The sequence below is a fragment of the Varanus komodoensis genome, unplaced genomic scaffold, assembly GCF_004798865.1.
Source record: "Varanus komodoensis strain SLA01 unplaced genomic scaffold, ASM479886v1 scaffold11, whole genome shotgun sequence".
Classification (NCBI taxonomy): Eukaryota; Metazoa; Chordata; class Lepidosauria; order Squamata; family Varanidae; genus Varanus; species Varanus komodoensis.
The window spans coordinates 2,076,202-2,094,312 of NW_025335317.1; the positions used below are offsets into that span (position 1 = coordinate 2,076,202).

An 18,111-nucleotide genomic window follows, 5' to 3' on the forward strand; every position below is an offset into this window, starting at 1 on the left:
ACATGATGGCACTCATTCTCCAGCTGACGTACCGCCTATGAATAACAGCAACTACCACTCTTGTGTGTCCAACGAGCTACATCAACATCGTTTCACTAATTGAGACAACCCTGTAAGGAAGGCCGCTAAACCTGTAAGGCGGTGAAGAGATAATTAATGCTTACCTACAGTTGCCCAGAGCACTGGTCTTCAGCCTCTTTATACCTAGGATCCACCTTTACCTCCTTAACTTTTTGAACCTGTATATCCAGTTTTCCAAGATGTCCAATTACTGACAAGGCACTTCAAGCAAGACAGCAGGACTTCAACAACACCGAGGAAGAGGTTTCCTGGCAGAAGCAGATCTTTCAGTCCCGTGTAAGCTGCAGCCATCCTGATTTTCTATTTTCCAAAATAATTCAAACCCAGAATTCTGTTTTCCTTTAGCCCTTGTTTTCATTTCTCTTCCAAAAGGAGAAAAAGGGAAACCCTAAATAAAAATGGCCATAATGCTCCTATTTCAATCCATCTTAACTTTTAGTGTTGAATCACTGAACAACATGCTAATTCTGTTTCTCGGGAACAGGGAACCCGCAGAGCACGACTTTCTGTTCCTGCTCGCCATCCCCTTTGTAACTCTAGTGGCTGCGAGGACGGCTGCTTCTTTGGCGACAGGATTTCAGCTAATCTTTCTAAAAGGCACCTTAGGCCCTTGTATCATCTGCGCTGACCAGGGAAGGCCACGCACAAGGTGCGAACAAAGCCAAACGCCCCTGCGCCAGCTGCCTTTCCAGGAGGAAATCAACTTCCGTGAAAACAAGTTTGTTGACACAGGAACTACCAGCTGTCTGGCTAGGGTTGGACTGGCTGCTGGAACGGCTGCGAGGAGCACTTTGAATGCTCTGCCGCAGGGACTGGATGGATCCAGGAGGATCCCCCTTGGCGTCTACCACTGTTGACTGGCTTGGTGTCTGGGCTGCTCATCTTTTGCACTCATCATCCGGAAATCGGCCTGCCTGCAGAAATGAAGTGCAGAACCTCAATCAAGAAACAAGCAACCCCAATGCACCTTTTCATATCCGTTCCTTTAAGCACTCTAAGTCCAAATATGCCTTTATTTTTGAAGGCTGTGGCATACAGGTGCCCATCAAAGGTTGCAGTACACAAGTTAAATCTTTTTCGGTTACTGTAGAAACACTCAAAGGACTCCCATCTAGATCCGGATTATCTCTGGGTAGCACTGAAGCAATGCGGCAGCTCAGCACACCTTTTCCATTCCCTTTATGGCGATGGAACTTCCATCAGCTCCACCCTCCTTTGAGCTGAACGCTTTGAAGAGGTTTTGATCTGAGAAGTGTGAATGAACCCCACATCCAACAGCGACGCTGCAGCTCTCACTTACTTGGTGTTACCAAACAATCCCCTGTAACGGTAAGGAGCCTTCGGCTTCGACCGATTGGACAAACCTTTGCCCTGTATTTCCCCTTTCCTGCCCTTAGCACCAGTCTGCAGCTTGCACACAAAGTTCCCATTAGGTGGAGCAAGGCAGCCCTTTTGAAATGTCTGGTTCCCCAGCACGCTGCTTCTTTTCACCTGGTTCGCCACAGAAATATTATTTTTCTCATGCTCACGTGAGCTCTTTCCTCTATGCCCCTTTTTCACTCAGCACATTTTAAAGGCTACGTTCATCTTTCATTCATGCCAAAACCTTTTCTCATTGACATGTCTATACTGCTGCACAACCAAAGCTCTCTGGGCGGGTTTTCTCATTGCTTAAGCTACCTCTAGCACTGCTAGAAACGTCCATTAAATCCAACATATTTTGCCTGTTCTAAGGCATAATTTCTGGCCCTTAGGTGAAGACAAAGCATTTCGTTATAACACTGAATCCGATACCTATTTGCTGACACAGATTTCATTCCATGTTGTTTTCATGGCCATGGGCAGAAAAGGGACAGCATGCAACGAGCCATAACAAAACCAAAATGCCGCGCATTTGACGGGGAGCAAGAATTGCGAACGGGGCCTTGCCCATGTGGGTTTAGCCCGAGCATTACTACGGCGGCAAGCGTCAGAACTGTTTTTCTCCGGTTTAATCCAATAGCACAACTCTAATGCTATTTACAGGGCCAGTTCCACCAGGAAAATGTCTGTTTGCCTTCTAATGCACCTTCTCAAGCCATTTGCAACACTGTTCCATCGTTTTTAGTGCTAACACCTAGACTATAAACGATCCTGCTAATTTGTATTAAGCGTCTTAAATTATTTCAGATTTTCTTTGGGAATCTGATTCTAGTTTGAACCCTGAAGCAGCAACGAGGTGGCTCTTGGGCAAGCAAAAACGGATTTCACTGAAGGCCCTTCCCAGGTTTCTGGACCAGCATTTGCGCTGCCTCCTTGGTCATCTTGCTGGCTTTGACTATCTAGGAAAGGGGAAGAAAGATCACGACAGCAGTGAATGCTGTTTTCCAGGAGTGCAATCGTAAAAGAAAAAAGATTTTGGAAGCCTCATCTCAGATTATGGTCTGAGGAACAGCCAGAGAGCTCCGTCTTCTATCCTGAGTGAGATCTTTGGTCGGCCTCCATCGCCTGCATCCTTCCCCACCATTTCATTTTGGATGAAGCTCAGCCCCGGGGTGCAGGCGGGGACTTGGCACAAACCCTCCACTCTGCATTGTCAAGAGCAACAGAATGTTTTTGAAATGAACGGAAATGCATTATCTTCCATCTGATCTCCACATTCATGTACTTGCACATGATTAATGAGTAGTCAAAAAGCCTGAAGGGCTTGTAATGAAACCTTTCTAATGGAGAAACGTGTTGTAGACAATTCCATATTCATTTCCAAACAATCATTCATCAAAACAGTGATCTGACTCTCCACAATTAAATGCTGGAGCTTCTGGATCAGCCGGGGCTCAGCCGATTGGAGCGTTTGCTCTCCTCTGCTCCCCAGCAACTCCAAAAATTGCCGCAAACTTATTTCCAGCAAATATTGCACCCTGCTGCAGTTTACCCACTTTAGATTATCTGTTGCAGAAAGGAGTCCTGCCCAGGTCTGAGCCACTGCCTGGGGTCAAAGTCAGCAAGTTGCTGTGGCATTTTAGAAAGCCAGTAACAGGTGGGGCGGGTGTGATTATTGGAATCACGACAAGGGGGGGGGGGGGGGAGGGATCACGCTTTCCTCCCCTGTTGTCCTCTCAGAGATTGTTCCTTTGAAGCTGCTACTTGCATTGGGTGGAAATACTCTACAAATGCCACAGCGAAGAAGAAAGGGGCTCATTAGATCCCCCGTCCATGCACCTATTGCGACCATGATCGCTCGCAGTCCTCATTCCTCCAGCGGCTGTTGCTTGCTTTTCACAATAAATCCTCCTTAGGTGCATTTCTTGACGTCACGTCTATCATAGGCCTTGAGTCTGAGAGCTGCCAGACTGGTTCTTCAGCTGTGATTCAGGCGGAGACTTTCTCTAGGAGGGCACAGATACCCTCTGCTTCACCTTTCGTTTTCCCCCTTTTCTCTCCTCTACAATTCCACTATTTTGATCTGAAAGCTCCCACGGTATGCACACGCACATAAGCTTTTTCTATCAGTTTCTGGTTGGAAAGAGAGATATCCCATTGTGCAGAAATGCTCCGCTCCGCTAAGGAACTCACCGAGGGCCATGTTGCTTTCTGTTTTCAATCACAGCTGTTCTGTATAAACATGTGTGATGCTGGATATGCTAAAATGAGGGTTTCCCTAGGTATCGCCAGGGAAATGATGAATAATTAGAACGTCGGTCTAACTTACACATTTCAGATATGAAATGTTTCAATTCATTTCAGCCTTGCAAAGAGCAATAATTATCTTAGCTGCTGCCTTATTGTCTGAGGCTGTGAAGATTTGCTGCACGCTGGCCAATAATTTGCCGCATGGGGCGTCTCGTAGAGTCTTCGTGGGTCAGGATTCGGGGTCACTTCCCACTGCCAGCTGCCCACTCCCAGGCAGTGGCCACACTGCGGTTCCCCCAGACACTGCCCCACTGGTCTTAGCCACCCACCCCCCCACTGCTCCTACCACTGCCCACCTCCCCCCCGCCACACACAGCTCCAGCACTTGCACGGCCCCCCCACGGACTCTGCCCCCGCCAGCACTGCTGGAGGGGTGCCCAGTGCCCCGTGTGCCGCATTTCTCATGGACCAAAGTCTCTTCAGTGGCACCCGTGGCCCGTCCAGCTTCGCAACCCTTCCGTCAGCTCCAAGAGAAACTCCCGCACACGTGGCCAGGCCTAGTTCTCTGTGGCTGCTCCAGCATCGTGGTCCCCACTTCAGCTGCGTGATGTGAGGAGGAAGGGGAAGATGCAAACACATTTGCTGGCCTACTTGCCTACCCCCATAGCATGGCTGGACTCTGTCATCCAGAGAGAGAGCTATGACTGCCACTCTATATGACTCTGGAGCCTTGTGTTCGTTGCAAGAGGGATATAGCCAGGTGGGAATCGGTGCAGCGAAGGGCCACTAGGATGGACTGGTTTGCAGGGGAAGCCATATTAGGAAAGACTGAGGGAGCCGGGTCTTTTCAGCCTGGAGAGGAGGAGACTCAGAGGGGACCTGTTAGCGACATGCAGGTACATGAGGAGGTTCCACACAGAGGTGGGTCATGACCGTTTTCCCCCTGCAATGGAGGGCAGGACACATTCCAGTGGAGCAAAGCTCAGGAAACCAAGATTTAGGGTGGATGCCAGGAAGCACTTCCTGACAGTCAGGACCCCTGGGGCACGGAATGAGCATCCTCGGGAGGTGGTGGAGGCCCCATCGGGGAGGGTGTTCAAGGACAGGCTGGACACGCACATGGTGGGCATGTCGTGAGCGGAGCCGGCTGGAGCCGGGGGTCAGACTAGATGGCCCGGGAGGCCCCTCCTGACTCGCTCCATTTCTATTCAGACTCAGGCGGCAGTCTTCAAGCAAGTCCCGGTTCCATGCAGAGCACAGCTTTCCCCTGAACACGCCCTCCGCCTCTGGTCCTTCCCCTTTCCTTTTCCCACGAGGAAGGGATGGGGAGGGATGCAGAAGCACCCGCTTTCACAGGCAAGCAGCTGGTGCTCTCTGGCACCAAGAGTAGCTATGCGTCCAAGAGACTCGTTCCTGAGGATGGGGCAGGTCCTGAAATGAGCATGACCCATTTCCCTTTCCAGGGAATCTGCCCTCCCAAACTCACTTCCTGGCAATGCAGTCACCTGGGAGTAAAAACCCCTGGGTGTTGCTGGGTACCTGATTTCTGAGTTACTGTGCTGGGGCAGCCCGAGTTTATGTCCTACTCAGTAAAAGTGAGGATCGTGGCTTGAAGCCATCGGACTGCCGAGTGCTACCGTTTGGACTGGCCTTGTTCCTTCGCATTTAGTAACCAGGACAGCTGCAGAATTAAGTTAGAGAAGCTTTTCTGGATGCCGAGAATGGCTGGCTCTGCATCTTATTTTGGATGTCCTTAAAAAGTAGCAAGTTTTCAGCCATTCAGCTTCTTCCTGCTATGGCTTGACTGCCAGGAGGGAAGTAGAGGCAGTCCCATATTTCGTTACAGGCGCCAAAATAGTTTGGCCAGCTTTGGGTGCCATTGTTGTTCTGTGCCACTAAGGCATCTCTAGCTGACGGCCGCCCATTGAGGAAGACCCTCTAAAATGCCCCAGTCCTGCTCAGCACTTGCAAACTTGCGGCTGCGGCTTTGGGTCTTGTCCTGTCATGTCCTGGCCCTTCCCTTCCAGTTATCAAACTCAGGACAGTCCTTTGAAATGCAATTCTGTTGTCAAAACTTAACAGATTACAGGACAGTTTGAAATCTAAATAGCCTCCTACCAAAGCTGAGGGAGAAGCACCTGCCCAGGTAAAGAGTTGAATCCAAACTGGGAACATCCTTGCCATCTCTCCCTTTCAGTAATGCAATGCAGAAGCTTCTCTCTCCATCCTCAGCAAGGCCTTGTTTTGTTGTTGTTGTTAGTCGCGAAGTCGTGTCCGACCCATCGCGACCCCATGGACAACACTCCTCCAGGCCTTCCTGTCCTCCACCATCCCCCGGAGTCCACCCAAGCTCACTTCGACTGCCTCAGTGACTCCATCCAGCCACCTCATCCTCTGCCGTCCCCTTCTTCTTTTGGCATCTATTGTTCCCAGCATCAGGCTCTTCTCCAGGGAGTCCTTCCTTCTCATTAGGTGGCCAGAGTATTTGAGTTTCATCTTCAGCATCTGGCCTTCTAAAGAGCAGTCAGGGTTGATATCCTCTAAGACTGACCAGTTTGATCGCCTTGCGGTCCAAGGCCTTGTTGCTTGAAGGCAAAATGGCGGGAACGCCAAAGACCCTCTAATTGGGCCACTCCTGGCTCCCATCACCTCCTCATTGGGTGACAGTCTGGGTCTCACATGTGCTCCTGAAAACCCTTCCAGAGCTGGCCACCTCTGGCCCCCTGCCTGAGAGGCTTCCTTAGGGAACCCCAAAATGTCAAAGTTCTCCCCATGCTTGCTCCTCCGCCTCCTTCTCAGAATCATCCAGACCTCTGAACCACCCGGGATGGGCCCACTCTGTAGGTAGGATGTGCCTTGGAAGTGAGGGATAGTGGCAACTGGCGGTACCTTTCCCTACGCAGTGCTCTGCATGAGAGAGGAAACAGTGCAGACACCCGTGGGGGTCCCTGGAGGGAGAACTGTGTATAGTTGCTGGAATATATCCCTACAGGGAAGGTATCAGGTGGGAAGTGGCAGATATTGCCAGTCATCCTACAGTATCACGCGCATGGGTCACGCCACTGCAGCAGGTCCTGACGTGTGGATGGAGAGTTCTCCGGTTTGGTCAGCATGGAAGGGGTAGGCAGGCCTTGGCGCACTGGTCATGCATTTCATAGAACAGGAGAGTGGGGAGAGGCCAAGCAGGCATCAAGTCCAACCCTTTGCAGCTGTTATTAGCAGCACTTCAATGTGGAAAGCCAGTCTGTGGAAAAGGTGACCTGCTTGGATTTAGCTTGCTCATGTGTCTGTGTTTCTAATTAAGGTTCAGCACTAGCCAGCAACACGTCTCACCGGGACTCCTTCCTCGGGCTCATTTCCACGCATTGGCCTAACCCTGAGCTGCCTTCTTTTCACTGGAAATGGCCAAGGGAGCCAAAGGCCCCAAAGGGAAAAAAATCACCCTGAAAGTAGCCAAGAACTGCATCAAGGTCACGTTTGATGGGAAGCACCGACTTGACCTGAGCAAGATGGGCATCGCCACCTTCCCCAAGTGCATCCTCAAGCTGGACGACGTGGATGAGCTGGACCTCAGCAGGAACATGCTCAAGAAGATCCCGGACTCCATTGACAAGTTCCAGAACCTGCGCTGGCTGGACCTGCACAGCAACCAGATCGACAGGCTGCCGGAGAGCATGGGAAACCTGCAGAACCTCGTCTTCCTGAATCTCTGCAACAACAAGCTGACGGCACGGAGCTTGCCCATGGAGCTCAGCCAGCTCAAGAACCTGCGCAACCTCAACCTCGGCCTGAACCACATCGACAACCTTCCGACCACGCTGGGGGCACTGAAGGAGCTCCAGGAGGTTGGGGTGTTTGACAATTTGCTGACCACCATCCCCAACAGCGTGGCGAAGCTCCCGAAGCTCAAGAAGCTGAATACGAAAAGAAACCCCTTCCCGGGCCCCACGGAGGAGGAGCTCTATATTGACAGCATCAAGCGCCTGGAGACGCTCTACTTGGTGGAGGAGAAGGACCTGTGCTTCCCCTGCTTGAGGAAATGCCAAGAGGAGAGGGACAAGCTGAACAAGCTCAAGAATGCGGTGCCAGTCCCTTCCAAGAAGCAAAACTTTTCGAATCTCATGGCTCCCAATTCTCTGGCCAAGGAGAACCAACCAGACTGGAGGTAAATGGGCCACAGCCGCCATCCAGGGATGCTGGATGGGCAGAGGGGCAGAGGCAGAGCGCGCCGTCCAGCCCTTCCTGCAATAAAGCGGCTCAGTAACCATGTCCTGCCTCGTTCAATGCATTCTGCTCCATCAGGGTCCCAAGTGCGGCACTGCACGATTCTGCCTCCTGAGCCCCGGTTTGCCAGCCACCACTCACCACGATGGGGAAGACCGGGCCCCTCACCGCAGCTGCTGTGGGCTTCGGAAGGGCAGCACCACCAATGGGGAGGGGGTCACTGCTCCCTCTCCTGCTCAGAGAAGAGCCCCAGGGAGCATAGGCCGTTTAGGGGCGCCCATCATGTGTCTCTCTTGAAAGGGATGCTGGCAACTGGTGAGCTGCAGCTGGGCGGAGAGGGCAGCCAGGGAGTGGGCTCCCCCGGGGCCAGATCAGGCTCCAGCTTCGTCCTCCATATAGCTGCCGGGCACAATGCAGGGAGCAGTTGCCCGAGGGCTAGGAGGCAGAGGCGCTCAAGAGGGATTGCCCACTCAGCACCACAGCCACTGCTCATACCAGGACTTAGAGGACTGCTCCCAGCCAGTGTGGTGGGATGGTGGGACCGCTGGGCTGCAACTCAGGAGATCAAGGTTCTAAGGGAGATCCAGGGAGATCAGTGTCCACTTGGCCATGGAGCCCACCCTGCAACCTTGAGCCAGCCACTACTTTTAGCCTAACCTACTTCACCGGTTTTTGGTGTGAATGAAAATGGAGCGGAAGGCCTTTGCAACCCTAACCGTGACCCTGTGCAAGCTACCTTGGGATCCTTGCAGGAACAGCAGTGGGGTAGCAACAGAAGAAGCAGAGGTGCGGTGCAAGGTCGCAGACAGGCAGAGGGGGATTCCTGTCCATCCCAGTGTTTTACTTGGCTTCCCAGGCCAGCCAAAGCCTGGGAATACCTGGTTCTGATTATGCAAACGCTCCTTCCCATTTGTGCGTTGCTTCCATGAAGCGCTCCCCCTGGCAGAGCTGGCCGGACCCTATCAGGGTCTGCCAAGATTGGATAGCAAGAAAAGGGCTTGCTTCCTCCAGCAAGCATCTCATTTGCAAAATCCCCAAATCTGGCAGAGGAGATGCATGCTGTATCATGGCAACACACGTGCAGCCAGTTTGAGAAGGGCTGCGTGCTGACTCCCCACTGCCTTTTCCCAGGTAAGCCCTGCATGTTCTTGCACTTACGCACCGCATTCAGGAAAGCGCCACTGTAACATCCAGACACGGGGACACGGGGGTCCCAGGCAAGCGAGCGCTGCACCCGAACCCTCCTGCCCTGCCATACAATGGGGATCGATCCTCTCGGAAGTGGTTGCTGAAAGGACAGCCTTCAATCACTGGCCAAACCCCCAGCTACCTAGGAAAGACTGCCGTGCTTTGCCCAGGGTCAGCCTGCCCAGCTGCTGCAACCCAAGTTTTCTAAGCTGAGTGTTCTGGCCACACGCTCCACACTGGCTGAAGTAGCTACAGAGAGTGGGTTGTTTCAGTTGGGATGGACCAGCAGACATTGCGAAAGGGGCTTGGGGGAATGGTCAACAGTGTCCAGCACAATCCTCCAAATTAGCAGCAGGCAACGAGGTGGCCTTCTGCTCTGTGTTCCCATGAGAAACCCTCCAGCCTGGCAAGGTCCCCCCGATAAATGTGTCCCAGGCTCTGAGAATGGCGGGCTGCATATGCCACGCTCCTTCGACGAGGATGCACCCAGGCGACTGAGTGCTCTCCCAGTCCCCCCTCCTCCCTCCACTCCGCTTTTCAGGAGGCAGATTGCTCCTGGCTATAAAACCCGCCACATGGCTAGATGGAATCAGCCATTCCCCTGGAACCCGGAGCGCACATGTGTCCAGGGGCCCCCGTGCCCCCGGGAGGGTGTCCGTTGTGCAGATACCCCTGCAGTCTAAAGGGATCTGGTGGAAGCCTTGCCTTCCTTTCTTATTACTGATCTGCAGCCATATTTGATCAATATATTCATAGTCAATAAAGCGCTGGATATCAAGAACAAAAGTGGTTTTCCTTCTAATAAGATGCCTGAAAACCACAGAATGGTGCTTGGTTGGAGCAGGTCTCAGGGATTCCACTCACCCCTGCTTAAGAAAATAGTTATAGAATGGCGATTGTAGAATATATGCCCACTGAAACTGTATTTACACAAGAGTGGCAGAACAAAGGACATGGCTGAACAAATTGCTCTAATATTCCCTTGCAAGTTTAAGAACATGTCACAGGCCTGGCATGTTCACAGCGATACGAATTTCTCTCACCTGACTCTCTTAACAGGCACATAGTAAATGAAAGTCTTGGTTAGGAAAAGTATTGGACGTGAGACTTGCTTTGTGTGTTTATATTAAAAGCCACGATTTGAAGGATTTTTTAAATGTTCCACTTAAGCAGCAAGAATACTGGAAATGGAGACATTCTTAGAGACCTCTACATGAGGGGCTTAATCCACTCTTTCATTGCACTTTCTCCATCAGCTTTTCTTGCAGGAAAAAAATGGCACCCTTTACATGTCCTTCCCTCTCCGGTTTTATATTTCTCTGCTCCCCCTCTAAAGTCAATTAACCCACCACAAGGTAGCACTCGGGTTCAGCGGCAGTACAGTGCATTTCAACAACATCCAAGATTCCAGGGGCGGGATGCTCGGCACCACTTTGCCCAGCGGGCCATCCCTCCAGGTGTGCTGCGATCATTGGACAGCACAGGTGTGACGCCCATTTGCCCCTGCACTGGAGGAGGTTACGTGAGTGGAGCACAATCATATGTGTATTTTGTTACGTTTAGGCTATGTTAAGGCAGCAGAACATCTGAAGAAGAGCAACATCTGAGGAATTCCTAGCTGGACTACTGAGTCCCAGTCAATATACTGGGGGAAACTGGTGCAGGCATGTGATTCCCCCAGTGGCCTCCTCCTCAGGTAACCACGGGTCACACCTCAGCAGGTGGCTGGAGACACCCGGGGAATGGCAAGCCAGCTCCTGAGGTGGGGCTGAAATTGACAGGTGATGGACCTGGCAAGGCAGAGTTTGCCCTGGACTCCACTCAAGAAAATGCACAGTTCCTTGTTACTCTTGCTATTATTATCTTAACTATCGCAGAAAATCCTCAGGAAGTGTTCAAAGAGAACCAAAGGGGCAATGCAATCAATTAATTATGTTCAAAACAAATTATTACCTTATATTAATGGATTCATCAGTGATGCTTTTTGATTTCAGAACGGGCTTCATTGAAGAAGAAAATCTGAACAGAACATAAGAAAATACAGAGACAAAATGGCTTATTCGTGGCTGCAAGTGGATTACAATGGATTGTTCCTTTGGAACTTCCATTCTAAAGGGCCCTTGTGCACCTGACACACCCGTCCGACAACGTCTGACTACTTTCAATGGACGTGCACTTGCCCCGAGTCAGTGCACACTTTGTGAACAAAAACAAAGTTCTCCTATATCCCTTCACAAAATTGGGTGCTGGGGGGAGGGGGGGAAGCGAATATTTGGGAAAGCCCTGGAGCTCAGGGTGGGGGCAAGAGGTCCAGTTTGGAGACCATTCATTCATCCGGTTGCAGTAATTCTGAGGCAACCTGGTGGTACATGGCAAGGACAAGCCCTCCTTTGCAACATGGCTTTATCTTGTATGTATTGCATATCACATTATTTCCAAGCCCAAAGGACACAGTGGATTCTAGTCTGAATCTGGTCCCCTAGGATGGAACATCCCAGGCAAGCTTGGGAAGGAGCCAGCAGAGCAGACAATACTTCCCATCCCCTGAAATGACGGAGAAGTGCTAGAAAGACGTCGGTGCCCATAGCAACTGGGAAAGGGCGCTTGGCACCAGGTGGAGTGGGAGGAAACTGAGTGCAGAAAAGAACCCTGAGATGCATGCACTCCGGGGACGTACCTTTTCAGGATTCTTGCCCTGTCGCTGTTGAAAAATACAAGGAATACGGAGTAGCCATTTCTGAAGAAAATCTCCAAAGCATCCTCCTGTGGGGACAAACCGGTCACAGCCAGCACTGTGAGCTTCAATGGAAGACCAGGTGCATTTTTCCCCCAAAGCTTTCCATCCAAAGGTCGCAAACATCTTCAAAATTCAAACCCCCTCAAGCCAGCCGTATTCGGCAGCGGATTTCAAGTTCTGTGTTAATTACGCAGTCGGTTTTGTGGTTTGCAGAACCATTAGAGGCTATTAAGGCCATTTAGAAATTTTTGATTCTATGTGCGAGGTGAGACAGCTGGGAAGAGGGGAGAGGCAGTGCCCGGTGGCCCCACGCCAGGCCCTGCAGCCCAGCATGTGGCCCCTTCCCGCCCCACTGCTCAGCAGCCTTCTGCCCCCTCCTGCCCCTCTGCTGCCACCCGCCTACCCACAACCCGATCTGCAAAGTGCAGAGGGCTGATTTCGCTTGGCGGCATCACACCAGGCTGGGCGCCGACAGGTCGAATGCCCCCCCCCCCAAGTTATGAGCAGGAGTCAAGCAGGGGCTTCTGCCCGCTGGCCCGCATGCACATGGCCTTGACAGGCTGAATTGCCTGTGCCCCCCACAGGCAAACCTGACTTGCCAGTGAGGTGGGGGAGGCCAGGGAGGGCCCCTTCAGCAGCTTTCTCTCGAGGAAGCAGAGCCAAGGACGCCCGTCCCAGCTGCAGGGCTTGCGCAGGGTGCCAAGGGGGCAGCCAGCGGCCCCTGCCCAGACCAGCGGCCCTTCTCTGCCAGCCTTGCCAAGGGGTTGTGCCGTGCCTCAGTCCGAGCGTGGCATCCCACGCAGTCTGAGTGTGGGCACTGTGCCAAGGTATGGAGGGTGTCCAGCGCCCTGCAACAAGCCATGGCTTCTTGAGGTGGCTCCTTGGCTCCCAGGGCCTTAGCATCCCCTATGGAAGGACTCTTCCAAGCTCCCCGCGGCTTCCTACCTGAAGAAGGAAGTGCGTGGGCAGGATCTCTCTGATGTCACTGTAGGCATAGCGGGAACACGCCGGCTGTCCCACAGCCTGGTCTTTGTGGCACAAGCCATGGATGAACGAGTCGCTGATGCTAGGAGAAGCCACGAGAACGGTGCATTAGCCAAGAGCCGCTAGCTTCCCCTCTTCCCCACTCTTCCTCCATGCACGGTCACATGCAGGCAGAGATGTTGCTAGGCAGAAGGCAAGAAAGGTCCCCTGCCCGGCCCCCGGCCTCTTCTCCTGAAGGAAATGCACTTCGCAGAATCAAGGCAGGGCAGAGTTGGAAGGGGCCTAGGAGACCCAGCCCCCGCTGGAACAGGATGCCAAGTTAAGCCTCCTCATATCAGAAGATTTGCCTTCTCAGGAAGAGTCCCCGTCGAGATCCCATTTCACTAGGCTGCTAGGTATCACCCCCTAGAGAATCCCTTGGGTTTCTCCCCACACCTCCTTGGCACAGAAATGGCTGGCGATCATCACACTATGAAAAGTCCATATTTACGCACATGTTCTGCCCAGTCAACCATCTTAGGGTTCCCCAACATTATGAAGTGGCCACATAGACTGAAGAGCTTCTCTGGGGAAGGAAATGACTCACCGGGATAAGCAGTGCCTCGTGCAATAGACCTCTCCCAGGTGGGACAGCGTGAAATGGCTGCAGAGGTAAAAATGCTTCTGGCCGAAGAGAAGCACCCCTTCCGAGGACGCCTGCTCCTGAACGATCACCACCGAATCTCTGCGTTTGATCTGCAGAAAGACAGTCAGCCGTACTGGCGCAATTGCTTCGTGCGCATCCTCCAATGTTCCTTGTGTTATCTGCCTCCCAGGCACTACCTGAGCATCGCCATCAGCTCGGGATGCCTCTGAGGGGAACAGTCCTATTAAAAAGCCACTGTGCAGGCCTTCCATCCTTTCCTCCTTTTATATATCTTTCTGTTAAGAAAAGGATGGCAGGCGTGGTGGAAGAATATAGAAGGGCTACGAATTGATGGCAGGGGTTGAAAACCCAGGTCTTTTTCTGGAGCAATGTTGTTGAGGATCTATGGATTGCCTTTCTAGGTTTTATTTTGCTGGAGCCAAGCAGTCCCTCGCCACTCATTCCCTTGCCAACATATTGTCATTTCTGTCCTTCCCTTTCCACATGTCATAGGCATCGAGGCTGCACGCTGCAGGCAGCCTGGCCGTGCCGTGGAAGTTGCCACAGGCTTCCCAGATATGCTCTGCACACGATAAGTGCCTCCAGTCTGGGTGGCACAGGGATGCATTGTGGGAATGCAGAATTAACAGCCAGAGCTGAGCATGTGGCCAAGTGTTTCCTGAGCTGTACTACTTTTGATTGTGGTACCGCATGCTGAAAATGGGACTCACAACCAAACACAACATCCATGCTTTGGGCACAGAAAACCAGCTGATCAGAGACACTGCTAAGCTTCTGCCCTTCCCCATAACACTGAATTTTCCATTTATAGTCTCGGACCCAATAATTTTAAATCATGATAAACTGTTTCTCTAGATGGCATCCCAAGAGAATGGATGTTGGCCCAATTACACTGTGCGAAACCAAGACTCCCAGGATCCATCCATCATACCTTTTCACCCTGAGCAAACTCCTGCAGGACGATTCTTCTTTCTGTGCACACTTCCAAAAACTCTTCTGAATTAAAACTTTCATGAAGGGCAGGAAAGAAAGTCAGCTGGCCAGAATCCATCCCTTGTTCTCCTCCATTTGGGATCGGTTCTTCTGCTTCAGGAAAAAGGGTAGTGTCATTTTTCAAGCAATTAAGTCGCAAACAGCAGTCTGCTGTGCCTTGGAGCACACAAGGCATTACAAGCACATCCATGTGAGACGTCATCTGCAGCCAACATCATCTGCAGCCCCTTTCCAGGAATTCTCCTCTCACACATGTTACTGAGAAGTTCAGCCATGATTTCTCCCAGCTTTTAAGCTACTAGGATTGGCATCACCCTGAGGAAATTGCCTCACGTTAACTGCCAGCTCGTTAGGTGGCTGGACATTCTGCAGAGGAAATCATTGGCCATCTTTCCATCCCAAGGAGGTTTCCGAGTCCCATGTGTGGCCCGGAGCCATCCGTGGGAAATGAAGACCACAGCAGCTGCAGCCACCCAGCTGACCCTGGCCAGGCACCAAGAAAGGGCTCTGAGGGCACCGCTGATGCCTGCAGCTCCTATGAGTTGCTTATCCGTGCCATGTTGCAGCACCACCCTCCAGAATGCAATCCCAGCTGTCACTGGCAGGTGCCCATTTTCTGGCACGCGGGTATCCTTTTCCAGAAGTTTGACCCATCCAGATGTGGTCCGCAATGCTCAGCAGAGTGCGCAGTTTTACTGCTGAACTGCATGATGTTATTGCACACTCCTTGATGCTTCCGCACTGTATGTTCACCTCTTGGATGTCTGAATAAAAGTAGCGTATCTGCCTGAACAATAAAGAACATAATGGCCTGATAAACTGTTTGGAAGGTGCTCGTATGCCATAGGGATGTTTCAGAGCTGGAAACATCTTAGCTGCTTCATTTAGCTCACTAGAGTTATCCAACAGCACAGTTTGCCCTGGAACATTACCTTGATTTTCCTCAGGAGCTAGACCAGATCCACTCTTGTGTGTCTGAAGTTCCTGAGAAGATAAATTATGGGACTGGAATGGAAAACATGAGAAGATAAACACACAGCTGCACCAGAATGGAGGACTACGCAGAGCATCCCTTCCATGAGCAAATGTTCTTCATCCAGAAGTTCCCCATGATACAGAGTGTGGGGGTGTCTCCTTGGCTCAGCACTGGAACACGTGCTTTGCATGTGTAAAGCTTCAAGTCCTGTTTTTAGCATCTCCTGGCAGGGCTGCAGCCCCTTAAGAGACATTGCTAGGCAGTGTTCATAATGCTGGCATAATTGGACCAATGTTTGACTCATAAGCAGTATGGTGCTTGACTTACGGTCAAATAGCAGCGGTACTTCTCTTCCTATCTTTCCTCTCTCCCATTCTTTGTCCAAAGGAGTTTTATCTGAAAGGATGCCACCGTGGACACGGAATTCCCATAGTGACTAGTATCCATGGATGGACTTACACCCCAAGAATGTTTCTAATCCCTTTTTAAAGCCACCTAAGGCAGTGACAGGGAATTATATCACATAAACCTCTGTGCTGCCCCTACTTTTAATCTCTCTATGCTACATGTAGGGTTGTACTAGAATGTTATATCCATTCGCAAATCATTCAAACTCATCCCATTCGCAACCCTGAATGCAAATGGAAGTGACTTTTTCTGAAATGCATATGCCTATGCGTATACATACTAGTGCATTTTGAAACGAGCCTTTAGGAATATGCATTTTCATCATTTAGCCAAAGAATCAAGCATGTACTGTTGGAAAAATGCAGCCCTCTTGTTCAAAACATCTGAACAAACACAAGTATAGCTTGCAAAAACAGAACGAAATCTGGACTGAGCTAACAAAGCTTTGAGGTATGAAGAATTTGGGAAGCTCAAATACCCCTGTCTCTCATTCACATGATCATTTCCCTTTCCTTCTTTGTATCTTCTTCTGGCGTCACATTTTACTTGCTCGCTTCGTGCCTTTGTCCTTCTGTCTCTACTTGCCAAAGCATCTCAAACATGAAGGTTTTCAAGTGACGGCAGTCCTCTCACCCAGGCATCGCATGAACTTCCCCCGCTGCCACAGCCACAGCAGCAGCAGCCCACCACTCCTACTTAGCAATGCGCACAGATGTGACATTTCGGTCTTATACAAATCGAACAAGATGGCTGAGGAGCCAGTGCAAAGGCCTGGGCATTTTCTAGTGCTTTGAGGGCAGCACAGATGTGCAGCTGAGAGGTAATAGCAAACTGTGCTATAAGCAAACCATGACAGAAACACGAAGGAACTAGAGCGTGGAGGAATGGAGACCGAGCATTTTTTTCTGCCTAATGAGCAAAGATTATTAAGCTAAGATAGTTATCCTCTAATTAGGTGCCATGCAACTTTTTCAAGCTTCTGGCGATCTGTGCCTCCCCCAAAGGAGGAGGTGCCAAAGTGCCATGGAGAACAGCCACCTCACGGAAGCGTTTGGAAGGCTGTTCTTGGTGAAATGTGTGCAGCAGAAAGAGGAGAGAACCGTTTTCCCCCCTTTGCCACAGAACCATGTTACCTGGCCCCAGAACGGCCCCAATACCTGATGGGGGATGTTGAGCCGAATCCTCTTCCTCATCCGGGCAGGGCCTTCGTAGCCATCCAGAACCCACCTGGAGGCAGAAGGGGCCCGAGCCATGCTCCCACAGTCTCCTCTCCCGAAGAGCCGCTCTTCCGCCTCTGACCAGGCTGCTGCTGCTTTACTGCGCGCACACAGGAGCTTCTGTGGGGGGAGACCTGGGCAGTCACGCCGCAGCCCCACACTGCAATGCTTCTTCCACAAGTGGCCATTTCACCCAGTCGCGCAAAGCCCAGGAGAAGGAGCCCGCTGGCCAGAGGGACTCGAGCTCCCAGAAGCAGGGGAGGAGCTGCTATGCACGCAACGCAGGACCACCCTGGGAAGGGAGCATGCCGCCTCCCACAGGCAGGCCTCTCCCCTGCGATCCCCTTTCTCCCTCAAAGTCATGGCACGGGCAAAGTGGGTGCTGACTTCCTTAAGGGGAGCTGGCAGCGCCATCTCCTCCTTGTAGTTCCTGAGAAATGGAGACGCGACTTCGCACCACCGTCTGTATATGCACCATTCCCACTAATACGAAGTTCAGGTGGCCGATGCTCCCAGGCCAGCAATCGGAACAGAGCCCCTGGGAGTAGAGGCGTCAGTGCGCTGGGGGCAATCCTGAGGCTTGCAGAAACACCTTGTTGAAGATCCTACATGGGTTGCTCAGCCCAGCCCAGCCCAGCCCAGCCCAGCCCATGAAGAAAGAGCTTGCTCAGTGAACTCAGCATATCGTTGTGAGCCGGGCTTCCTCCCTTTGTGCATTCAAGGCAACAGGCAGTTCTTTTGCAAAATCCCTGTGTTCACCAAAGCATGCCCAATGCACTCAGTCCCCACAGACTGTATCTGTGAGTGGTTTGCTGAACCCAGTCCAAGCAACTATTTCCAGAGACCCTCCTTCTGAGTCCGTCTGGGTCCAATCCCGCCGAGGGGGCCCATGGGGAAGGGAGCACACCCTTTCTGTGTGTGGTAACCTTCTAGGGGCCAAGAGTCATGCCAGCTTCATCTGCCTGAGCATAGGGGTGACTTCTCCCATGCCCCACCCAACAGCTGTACATCTCGGTTATTCCCAGAGCCAGCCGGAGCACTTTGG

General features: G+C 51.7%; 2 protein-coding genes across 2 annotated transcripts in view; one reads left to right on the forward strand and one right to left on the reverse strand.

Annotated features, from left to right (window-relative positions):
• Nucleotides 1-18,111, reverse strand: part of WDFY4 (WDFY family member 4) — a 127,819-nt gene that overhangs the window by 36,912 nt on the left and 72,796 nt on the right. Inside the window, exons 41-47 of the mRNA XM_044420053.1 lie at nt 17,007-17,186; nt 15,398-15,449; nt 14,404-14,558; nt 13,413-13,561; nt 12,788-12,908; nt 11,783-11,868; nt 11,059-11,124 (exon numbers count right to left, since the gene is read on the reverse strand). Of these exons, the coding sequence (XP_044275988.1) occupies nt 11,059-11,124; nt 11,783-11,868; nt 12,788-12,908; nt 13,413-13,561; nt 14,404-14,558; nt 15,398-15,449; nt 17,007-17,186 (809 nt within the window). The remainder of the gene's footprint in view (nt 1-11,058; nt 11,125-11,782; nt 11,869-12,787; nt 12,909-13,412; nt 13,562-14,403; nt 14,559-15,397; nt 15,450-17,006; nt 17,187-18,111) is intronic.
• On the forward strand, nt 7,095-7,862 carry LRRC18 (leucine rich repeat containing 18). The gene has a single exon (XM_044420234.1). It carries the CDS (start codon nt 7,095-7,097, stop codon nt 7,860-7,862), a length of 768 nt encoding a protein of 255 aa, XP_044276169.1.